At 33.2% G+C, this 12,914-nt stretch overlaps 1 protein-coding gene across 2 annotated transcripts in view; it reads right to left on the bottom strand.

Moving 5' to 3' along the window:
- LOC148626930 (cyclin-dependent kinase 17-like) overlaps positions 1-12,914 on the bottom strand; it is a 60,308-nt gene that overhangs the window by 21,535 nt on the left and 25,859 nt on the right. For both annotated transcript variants that reach the window (XM_088564527.1, XM_088564446.1), the window contains one exon: positions 3,519-3,652. In XM_088564527.1, the coding sequence (XP_088420653.1) occupies positions 3,519-3,652 (134 nt within the window). The remainder of the gene's footprint in view (positions 1-3,518; positions 3,653-12,914) is intronic.

The following is a 12,914-nucleotide window of genomic DNA, read 5'->3' as shown; positions in this document are numbered from 1 at the left end:
TGAAACACAAGAAATAGAGATGAAGTTTGGAAAATAAATAGAAATATACAACAAAATAAAACAAAGAGAAAACAAACAATTAAAGAGAGACCAGGGTACTATGGAAATACAGATCTGTAGGGTATCTGCTTTGACATCCTACAACGGACAAACAGATCTGTAGGGTATCCGCCTTGACATTCTACCATGGACATACAGATCTGCAGGGTATCAGCTTTGACATCCTACCATGGACATACAGACGAGTATCAGCTTTGAAATCCTACCATGGATATACAGATCTGTAGGGTATCCGCTTTGCCATCCTATCATGGATGTACAGATCTGTAGGGTATCAGCCTTGACATCCTACCATGGATATACAGATCTGTAGGGTATCCACTTTGACATCCTACCATGGACATACAGATCTGTAGGGTATCAGCCTTGACATCCTACCATGGATATACAGATCTACAGGGTATCATTTTTGATATCCTACAACGGACATACAGATCTATAGGATCCGCCTTGACATCCTACCATGGACATACAGATCTGTAGGGTATCAGCTTTGACATCCTACCATGGACATACAGACAGGTATCAGCTTTGACATCCTACCATGGATATACAGATCTGTAGGGTATCTGCTTTGCCATCCTACCATGGATATACAGATCTGTAGGGTATCAGCCTTGACATCCTACCATGGATATACAGATCTGTAGGGTATCAGCCTTGACATCCTACCATGGATATACAGATCTATAGGGTATCATCTTTGACATCCTACCATGGACATACAGATATGTAGGGTATCAGCTTTGCCATCCTACCATGGACATACAGATCTGTAGGGTATCAGCTTTGACATCCTACCATGGACATACAGACAGGTATCAGCTTTGACATCCTACCATGGATATACAGATCTGTAGGGTATCAGCCTTGACATCCTACCATGGACATACAGATATGTAGGGTATCAGCTTTGCCATCCTACCATGGACATACAGATCTGTAGGGTATCAGCTTTGACACCCTACCATGGATATACAGATCTGTAAGGTATCAGCTTTGACATCCTACCATGGACATACAGATCTGTAGGGTATCAGCTTTGACATCCTACCATGGACATACAGACGGGTATCAGCTTTGACATCCTACCGTGGATATACAGATCTGTAGGATATCAGCTTTGACATCCTACCATGGATATACAAATCTGTAAGGTATCAGCTTTGACATCCTACCATGGACATACAGATCTGTGTGGTATCAGCTTTGATATCCTACAATGGACATACAGATCTGTAGGATAACAGCTTTGACATCCTACCATGGACATACAGATCTGTGTGGTATCAGCTTTGACATCCACCCATGGACATACAGATCTGTAGGGTATCAGCTTTGATATTCTAACATGGACATACAGACGGGTATCAGCTTTGACATCCTTGGCTTTCTAGAAACATCTAGCTCATTTCAAGCCCAATAGAGTACAGATTAACTAAATGAATAAAATGCACCAGTAATAAAATGAATATAATAAAAATGAAATATTCAGATAGGGATCAACAGATATAAGAAAAAAACCAACAACTTCAGTGAAGAAATGTCCAGGAAACCATTTGATGGGTATTGAGTATAATACATGTACATGCAATCATGACTTTACAGAATTACTAAAACCCTTGAGAACCTCATCCAAGATGTATTTAAATACTCTAATAACTTTGATGCCTGTAAAAAGTTTAACAGCAAACACATGCCAATATCATTGGTGTACTGTGAACCATCTATATGGGACCACCAACAATCTATTGACTTGACTGATGCCGGTAACAAGGGACCACCAAGGCAAAGCCAAGAACAATCTATTGACCTGACTGATGCCTATTACAAGGGACCACTAAGGCAAAAAAATATTAATCTATTGATCTGACTGATGCCTACAACAGTAACACAGACAATAAAAACAAGCATTAACTGTTATTGGTATCACAACAAATATTCAAGGAATGGCTGTAAACTGAATGTGAAGAAAAAATCTTAAGAATGACTAAGAATGGCTATTAAGCATGTGGGAGGTGTTAATGCAGGACTTTTTCTCATCAATATGATAGTATGTTGTAAAATAATGACTGGAATGGGTTGTACAACTGGAAAATTACAAGGTTTTTACAAAAAAGTAAAATATAATTAAGTTTACATGAAGAAAAATATTGACTGAACTGTTTTGGGGTACTACAGATATTGATGACCCCCCTCCCCCCCCACCAACCAAAAAAAAACAACAACACAACAACAACATTTAGTATGACCAGTAAACAGTAGCTGGATAAATATTTTCTAGAAGTAAAAAAATACTTCACTGTAGTGTATCAAAACACATTTTTATGTCAACACCTTATTTGAAAACGAACTCTAGTATATACCCAACAATAATATGAGAAAAGTTGTCATTTAATACAAATAAGTAATTTCATCTTTTTATCAGTCAGATAGTTTTTCACACAATCATGCAGGAGGAATTAAGATTTATCTTAATAAATAAAATAAAATGAACAGTTTTCTAATTTCCAATAGTTGAAGAATAATTTTTGCAGAAGGAATGGCTTCTAGACAGTATTTTATAGACTACCTTAATGTCTAATGTCTCTTTACAACATGGTTCATTACTTGTCTATTTACTGATAGAGATTTAAGAGATAAAATGACCCTTCCTTGACTGCTATAACTACATGCCCTTCATCACCTAATTGTTCTTTCCAATAAACTCTATTTACTTAGACAAAGCAGGAAAACCTCATATAAACAGCTAATCTGACCATTTGTTTTCCACACTTGATAAATTGAGGGAAATTAGATCTTAATTTCCATTCATCTCTATTCAGGAATTCTAATCATGGAAAAACATGGTGATATAAAGATATAAATAAAATCTGTTCCTTGTTGATAACACTCATAGAATGGAATAGAATATAATATGACCAATGCCAATTAAAGTGCCTTTTGGAGAGCTTTATATATATAACAGTAACATTAAACAGTCACATACTACATGTACATTCCTATACTGCCAATCTGCTACAGGTACAGGGTAAACAAGATCATACTTCATTACAAATTCAAATTGCCAAACCTTCATAAATATAACAACAAACTCATCCCATGAAGTAACAGGACTTCTCAGATTTATAATGACCTAGCTAGATTGATGTTAGTACTCAGACCTCAGTGTATATTTAGAAAGTTGATTTGTCCAATATTTGGCCACTTTGTTTATATGGTATATATACCTGGTACATGATTTATAATTACATTATTCTATTTGTTATTTTTAGACATTACTTCCAGTTAAATATGTACAAATAAGAAAAAAGGTTTGTGATAAGGAAGAAAACTATCTTTTGAAGTAGCATTTTCTAATGGACATGTATATTTCTATTATGTATCAAATTAATTACATATAACAACAGCATGTCAGCTGGAATAACAGAGGATTACAATTTTTGTTTAATGTGTACCTGACTATATCGTCTTTGCCTATTACGTAATCGTACGGCTGAGACCACGTCCTCCCTACTGCTTGGATTAGAAGTAATGGAGATCTCTTCACTTTCTCCATCTGATAAAATTCTAGGATTTTCATGGACTACACCTACAAAACAATGTAACTTTGTAATAAAACTTTCCATGCAGCAAAACATACATGTACTGATATCAGAATTAAAACACCGCTAAAGCACTAAACTCTTTTTGAGTGTTCAAAACTCAGACACTTAAAATTAAACAAATAAAAAAATTGAAAAGAATGAGAAATGAAAGGGACATCTTTCTGAGGAGGTAAGCAATGTACTATACATTATCAAAACCCTTCAAATCATTCCTTTTTAGTGTTGTTCGTCATGACAACCTTACACCACTTACTCAATTCAAGTCTCTGCGCACTAATGTTTTAGAATATGTAAAACTACACTGTTAACTATTCATTATCCAGTAGTGCAGATGGATAGTATATACATGATATGTTGTTTAAAAAATTACATCTTATAGTGAGTCTATAATACACAATGATAAGTCCATGAAAAACTGACATATCAAAATGAAATGAAACCCATAAAAAATTATCTTATTTTATTAAATTAAGGAATTTTTATGACACTATCAAGCAAGCATTTCATTTTATACAATCCAAAACAACAGTTTTCTATTGCAAAAAAATGATAGATGTACTGAAGGTGAGCTGTGTGGGAGTAAATTCTCCTCATGACACTCATTTTCCACTTGGATTTATTTTAAAAAGGATACTTAAGACCACAAGTGTATTACACCTGATCTCTATAACAAGGAAGTCTTGAATCAACTTAGGTCATGTCATTATACATTTCAATATCAAGTCCTTTAATTAGTTGGTCTAAAGTGTTAATTAAACATTTTTAAAAAAAAAAAGTAAAAAATTGTATTACATGTAAAATTCAATCCAGATTTAATATCATACGAGTATTAAGATTGACAAAATAATAAACAAATAAGTATGCAATAGATGCATATCTTTAGAACTGATGAATGAAAGTTTTTATTTGATGTCTGGACCTGTCTCCCACTGCAGCTGGGATTTATTGTTTCTGAGGAAAATGTGATAAAAAAAAGTGTTATGGATGGAAATACAGAATAACGGAACATAATTCCCATAAAAATTAGAGAACCAAACTTTCCTGATAATATGCACAACTACATATGGTGTTCTTGTTACACACCAAGTTTTATGAAATTCTGTAGAGTAGTTTCTGAGAGGTTGCAATGACAAGTTAATACATGATGACTTACAGTAAATTTCAAAGTTCAAAAGGGCATAACTCCCATAAAAAGTAGAGAATTTCCCTATAATATGTTCAACTATATATGATGTTCTTGCTACATACCAAATTTCAGGAATTTCTGCAGAGTAAATTCATAACAGTTGCGATGACAAGCTGATATCTTACTGTGTTATGGACGGACGGACCTAACTCCTAGACCTGCTTCTGCCTCAGGCAACGCAGGTAAAAAATATTACAAATCACTCCTTCTCATGGTTTACAACAATAAATTTTTCTAGTGTTTACCTTTCACATGTAAAAACACATACTTGTATTCAGGCGATTGTAATTAGCCACATAAACAAGAAAAAGTTGATCTGATGATTGCAGTAATCATTTCATTCCAAATTTTCAAAGTGAAACAAAGCAATCACTCCTTATCATAAATTATAAAGTACACATTAATCATATCCTGTTTTATTTTTGATAGGAACATGTTATAGAATAAAAAAGATTTAGTTGTGCAATACAATCCAGGATCCAAAAGTATCAGACAGACATCAGAAATTCTACATACACAACAGACTTGTCAAATTGGTGTAAAATCATTATGCCATGCAACTTCATCAAGAAAGTGAAAAGTGAATTTATTTTAAATTAATGTTTAATCATTATAATCTTAACTTAAAAATAGGTCAGCAGTAACTATAACCAACATGAACTTTTATGGTGAACTATCAAGGAATTTGAAGATAATGGTATTAAAAGAAAGAGGAAGCAGTGCACCCACAAACAAGGAAGCAGTTGCATTTTACTTCATTAACTATTTCTACGATTATCAAGTTATGTCATGCTGAGAGACTATCTAAGGAAATGTCCTGAATCCATTGATCCTAGTTTTACTGATCAAAGGTCTGAACAATAAGCCTATCAATGTCACTCATAGGCAATACATGCAATATAACATGTTATTGTCAATCAAATATAACATCTGTCAGAGCTTATCATACTGTACATGTATAATCAAGAAATCCAATTGCTTGATCAAACCCATTACATAACTAGTAATCTTCAGATATAGACTGTTACCACACAGAAGTGTACTAAACATCAATTTACCATTTTCACTGATCAACAATCTCAGCCCAATGGTATGTCAGGCCTGGCCTGGGTTTCATAAAAAAAATCTCAAAATTAGATTTTCCACAGATTCTCGAGTTTATCCTCAAATGTTCAATTTCATGTGATTTGAATAGTTGAAATTTGAGTTGAGCCTTTTTTAGTTAATGTGCAAAATCTTGAAATCATTACCCACCCCAACCCTTTTATGAATAAATTTCTGTACCCAAGAGAGCAAAAACTTGGAATCTTTCAAAAAAAATTAAAAGAGAGGTTATTCCAATTATATACACTCTCCAATAGCAATCAAAAGATCATTATACAGGAGAAAACCTTGTAAGCATTAGGCAGACAAATCTATCAAGAACTTGTACTATCTAATTTTTTAAATTTTAACTTTTTGTCATTACTTCTTTCTTACCTCCTCTCATCAATCCAAAATTCTTGTAAGAGTTAATGTTCTTTGTTTCTAGTGAAAACTAAGCATAACCAGGTGGCTGGTACAATATTGATCTGAGTAACACTAGTTGTGGGAAATGTTTCAAAAAAAATGTCCTTCCTGTATTTGAGGTTGTTTTATTAGTGAAATGTAAATGGCCAGAAGTTCATTTTGTTTTAATACTTTTGGTGCAAGCATTTTTGAGTTATTGTGCAAAAACATGCATATGAATGGTGGAAAGAGGGTAACACAATAAGCCCCCCGATGTTTTAGTTGCCATTGCCACATACTGCCTGATTCTTGTATGTCTTGCTATGGGACAAGTTACAATTTTGTCACTGACAGTTATATTAAATCTTTACTTTCAAATAGTACAGGCTATAGGTAGGCATTTTAATACTGTATCACAGAAAAAAAAACTACTAAATGTACTCTGCTCATGTAAGAATCATATCTTCTCTGAATGTGATCTACTTGTAAAAGTACAGATTTGATTTAGTGGGTCTTTTGGCTAAAAAAAGTTCATCAAAATTATGAGGATTTAGCTTTTGGTTTTTACAGTTATTAGTCTTTCAAAGTTTTAGACACATCACTAAGAATGACAAAACTCTCATGACAAATTGTCTACTAAGAAGCTTAAAGCTACCTTAATCATATAAAATCACTAAAGTGCATTTTTTCTTAAACAACAAACATTCTGAGGCAAAGATTTATTTATGCAATTTGAAAAATTGACGGAAGAGTTATATGTTGGGTGGAGCTAAAATAACAAAATAACTTGTCTTGATTTCTTAGCAACCTGATGGTATCAATCTTGGGAAGGACTTATAACCACTAAAAGTTTGATTTCTTAAAGACAACCCTTTTTACAGTGAGTTATATAGTTACTTCCAGATGAAATGTCTTAGCAAGTTAACTGGACAATTAATGAGGATATCATTGCTGGAATCTAATTTCAAGTTTAGATCTCTTTGTTAATTGTCCAGTTAGCTATATAATGAAATGTTTATCAAGGGACCAACTCTATTCCTCCAAGTTAACCATGGTTGGCTCTGAGATGACATTTTCCATCCCAATATATTCACCATATCCATTCTTGTAATATTTGCTGTAAAATGTTGGTCAATAAATGGAAATGCTCATTCTTATCAATGACAGATCCAAATCTTTCCGAGCAGAAAACTTCCATGCATATTATGTCCCAGATTATGTCCTGTTTACTCACTAGAATCAACATAAACATTAAAATGGTCAAACTGGATACCAGTAAACACCATGAAATTTCTGGAAAAGGAACATCAAAGGAGATATAACTAACTATAAACCAATTACCATACACAGAGGGTTACTTCAAAAGATATTAGTTGTCATAAACTATAAAAACATGATGAACATTGACTTGACACAGTGGGATGTCAGCCATTAACACTGACCTGTATCATTTTGTTATGCTTATAAACCTATTTGTTTACATTGTTTTATCATCTGAGGATAGACTCAGTGGATTTTATGAACACAAGAAATGCTACTGTAACTGATTAACTTCTTGTACCTACTTCTAACCAGATTAGTTTCACAGACTGTTGGTTTAAGAGAAAATCCTCTCTTGTTGTAAACAAGTTTTACAATCAAGAATTCAAAGGAGTAGTAGGTAGAGTTGCAAAGAATTGCTGTTTAAGGTCTATGATACTTATTCCCATGTTTCCTGTTCTTGCAGTTGGCCCTGACCTTACCTTGTTAATGACCTTGACCTTTCCTTAGCATTGCTTAAAACCTACCAGTGTACTTTCCTTACGGTTTGCCTTAAAAACATATTATGCTGTAGTCAGCCCAGTTAACATACTTTACAGTTATTGGTTTTAATAACTTAAATAAAATGATCTTAGTTATTCCCATGGTAAATAATTCAATGTTTTTCTTCCTGGTAACTTTTTGCCTCTACAATTTGTTTATTGGCTCATCATTCACTTGTTACTAACTGGTTTTACCTAAATTGTCACATTTGGTTTCCACAATTTGACTTCAATATTCAGAAGTTATTAACTTTAAATATTCCACTGAAATTGCTTTTACAGCTAACTCAACTTTTTAGCCTTGAAACATTTATTTTTAAAACTATTATGAAACACTGCAATAAATCAATTTGATTGTTATGGGTGTACTAAAACCAGATCTGCCTTCTTTAAGTAGAAGTGGTATTCATAAGGTGTTTATGCCATTTTGTCAATGCAACTTTTCTTTCTCTGTTTCAGAAAAATGAGGACCGTGGGAATTTAAGGAAATCACCCTACAATGTTTTCTATATATACCTGACCGAATAAAAAGAGAAAACAACAATTACTGGTACCATCTTAAGCTAATGCAAGTTTCTTATTTAAAAGCACTTTTTATATTGGAAGTAACAAGACCGTTAAAAAATATGAGGTCTCAATGCACCCATTATCAAACTTATACTGAAGACAACTAAACTATTTCCAAATACATGTATCATGTTTAAGACCCAGCTGTAGACAATTTATTTTCTGGTAGATGTATAATGAGATCTAACATTAATTTAAGTTCCAACCAAGTTACTCAAGATCAAGACCAACAAATGTTTACGTTCAAACACATTCTGCAGAGTTTATCTGGTACAAAAACCCTGTACACTCCAACTGGTAGGAAATCACAGTCCACAGAGAACCAAGATATAAAACACTTTAATGTTACAGATACAAGACTTGTAAATATGACTTCATTTTATATTCAATGATTGAGAACAAAAGATCAATGAAACCATAAACCCCTGCATCACCGGTCTCCCTACATGTACAAACACTTGTAGGTACGAGACCTTGAGTACTTATAAACTATATAAACAGGAAACCATCTGTTCTCTTCAAGGTTTATATCCACCTGCCAATCAACCAACTAACTTCTCTCTAGAAACATTGCTATGACCAACAATCCTCTATAAAACATTATAATTGTAATAAAATCAGATTGAATGTACATCCCTTGTTGATGGTTCTTTACGTTTTACTATTTGATATTACTAAGTCTGTTCAATGTCTTTTACTGCAGACTTATCCAGATTGTCCAATATCAGACCAATGTCTAAGAAACAGACCTCAGTATTTACAATGTAGGTCATGTAAATATTTCAGTCTGTTAAACCCAGCTATAACAGTGTCAATCATAAAACAAAGATCAAGTTAAAGAATGGAATCTTTCTTCTAAATGTCAATTCCTTAAGGATATTAATGACAGTAATATGAAAACTATGTTAATTTGGCAATGCAACAAAACAGATAAGTCAATTTCTGACAAAACCCTGAAATCTATCAACAGGATCATAAGTTATGTCAATAATTCTATTTAATCTCCATTTTTCCTCATCTTTAAATACTTTGAACAAATAAACTAGTTCAAATTATTTGGAACAGCTGCTTTATATAAAACCAGATAAAACTAGAAAAACTCAGCAAAGCTCACTAACTTGAAACCCCCGTTCCCCCATTTGATGACAGGCAACTTTTTACCTCAATTCAATTACATTCAGTGGTATAGGAAGAGAAGCAAATAAGAGTGGGTCTCCCTCTCCCCATATTCAATAAACAGCTGAGCCACAAGTGCAACAATATGTCCACGGTCTTGTGTAAATAACATAATAAGTCTGGAATAACACTGGGTTGCACAGGATGTCATGTTTATCCTTATTATACAAAATTTAATGAATAATTCTGATTTAGGGAGCAAAGATTTTTGCAATGAAAATTTTGCATGTCAATGCATAAATTGAAAATTTCAAAGTTCAATAAAACAGAAAGATGATAAAAGAAACAAAAATTGTTGTAATGTGTTTCAGTGTTCTTAGTGAGATGTTTCTCTAAACTGGTTCTTTCTAAGGGCTATTCCATAAATAAATGTATGGGAGGGTTGGATGGCAATTTTTTTGTGACCCAACCACCCATACATATTTTTTTAAAGATTAATGCATCTGCTGAATTCCCCTCATATCACGTGAAATGTGAAAAAACACCCCCTTTTTTACAAAAATAAAAAAAACAATTAAAAATTCACTAACTCAAAAATGAAATAAAGAATCATCACGAAAACGAATACAGATCTAAAGATTAATAAAACTTATAAGTGTGTAAAGTTTTTCAGGCAATAATCATAAATTGTTTTTGAGATACAGTGTGACGTGAAAACACAACCCTATTTTAGTTACTAAGTCCCGTAACTTAAAAAGTTATCATCTAATTTTCACCAAAAAGTATACAGACCACTTGCCCATCATAAGAAACAACTATGATAAGTTTCAAGAAATTGTAAGTTTTTTCCCAAGATGGACAGATGGATATACGGACAGATGGACACTGGACATTTGTTTACCATAATAAGTCCTGTCAATTTTGCCTACAAAAACAACTAAGTCCATGTTCGCTATAGGCTAAAAACCACTAATTCCACTTCCCATAGGCTTCTATGCTAATTTCACAATATTCAATGGCTTCTCTGGACTTTACCTTAACTTTAACCTGCAGAGGACTATATATCAGCATGATTCTACATATGTCAGCTCACAATCCTCAGAATGGCATGTGGGGTTAGCAGACTTGCAGTGCAGTACTGGTCACTGGAAGTGAAGGGTCTATAAATAGCATGGGAAATCCCAGTGTTTTCACAAGATAGCGGTATATTTAAAAATCATTATGGAGATTAGGCTTCACATCACAAGAAGCAAAATGCACCTATAAAATGTACAGAAATGTTTTTCCTTTCAGAAACTGTTTAAATTTTTTAAATAAGATGAGAACTTTTTTCACAGCACTATGAGGAACAGGGGTAATTTCTGTGTAGGACTATTTTTGCGTACGTTCCAAATGCTCATTGGTTGAATTGATGGTCTGTAACCTATATGAAAATCAAAAATTGATTCAGATCAAAATCTAAAATAGGAGGTGCACAATGGGAACACTTAATAAAGATTCTGTGAAAGTTTCAATTAATTTCATTCAGTGGTGAAGAGGAGCAACAGATTGGAGATGTGTCCCCCTGTCTCCATATTCACAAACGAGTTAACCCGTGTTTTGTTATGTGAAACCCACAAATTGATTTTGATCAAAATCTTAAATATGAGGTGCACAATGGGAACACAAAATAAAGATTCTGTGAAAGTTTCATTCCATTCAGTAGTGAAGGAGGGGAAACAGATAAGATAATGACTTATTCCATGATTTGCTATGTGAAACCCACAAATTGATTGGGATCAAAATCTAAAATAGGAGGTAAAAAATGGGAACAGCCAAAACTAAATAATACAAAAAGAAATCAGATTATATCTCTACTTACAATTTAGATAAATAAACATGCATCAAAATGTAAAATTAACCCAATCCCTCAGTTCACCTTTAGTTCAAGCAAGATGGTGTAAAAAGTTTTAGAGGGACAAACCTGTCTTTTTATTAAGGTCTACAATGGCATCTTGTGATAAAAAAATGTGTGAAAGTTCTATTAAATTTCTTCTAGGAGTTTTGGAGAAGATGTAGATTGAAACTGTAGGCAACTGGACATACAGATGCATGATAGTACCACTATATATCTCTGGCTTATCAAAGTTCGTGTGGGGCACGGGCACATGTAAAAATGGGATGGTGAAATTTTACAAAATTGTATGTGTGAAAAAAGCAGTGAAAATGCAAGGTTAAGCTGGAAATAAATATATAGCACTAACCATAATCATTAATCAATGAAATTACTTTCTACATTAAACAGATGAAACAAGGCTAAGCTAAAGCCATCAAATCTTCAAGCAAACTATACTCTGTACTAGAATGTTTTAAGGCCAAAGACTTCATTTCCATGTAGGACAAGTAAATCAAATAGTGGCTACTACTATGGGAATACAGATATCAAAATATACCATACATTTCTAAGTACTAGGTTTCAAAAACAAAGTCTGATGATTATGTAGCTAAAGATATATTAAGTTTCTCTAAAAATAATTATAAATCTGAAATGAACTGGAAACAAAATGTGCATATAGCATCTGTTATCAGGTAAATAAATCCCTACCTACACTGAGAAGATACAGAGACTGTAAGTAGGTCATGAAGATAACCCCCCTATCTTTACAGGATGTGCTCACTGCCGGTTTACAGATATTTTGTTTCTTATTTATCTTCTCCCCATCATAAAACCAATTCATCTTTAGAAAGCACATGCTGTAACCAATGTTTGCACCAGTTTATAACCAAAAAGGTTTTCACTGAAGTCACTGAAGCATGACATGTAGGTCAGTGACTTGCATCAATGCTTAGTCATATATTGTCAAAGTTATGCTGGCAGGTCAGATTTTTTAAGGAATTGTGTTATTATCAAAGTCCTGAATTGCAAGTAAAAACTCTAAAAAAAAATTTTAAACCTTATAACTCATACGGAGATGGTTTCTTACTTAAGTTTTAGTATTTGAATAGAATTATTATACAATGATTGACTACATTTTCTAGCAAGTTATTTGAAAAAAAGAATTGTACCCAAATTGCAATTACTTTTAAGGCGAATTATTCAGGATAAAA

This window comes from Perna viridis, chromosome 1, assembly GCF_037379345.1.
Source record: "Perna viridis isolate PV_CMFRI_1.1 ecotype Kerala chromosome 1, ASM3737934v1, whole genome shotgun sequence".
Classification (NCBI taxonomy): domain Eukaryota; kingdom Metazoa; phylum Mollusca; class Bivalvia; order Mytilida; family Mytilidae; genus Perna; species Perna viridis.
This window is presented reverse-complemented; position numbering and strand designations above follow the sequence as displayed.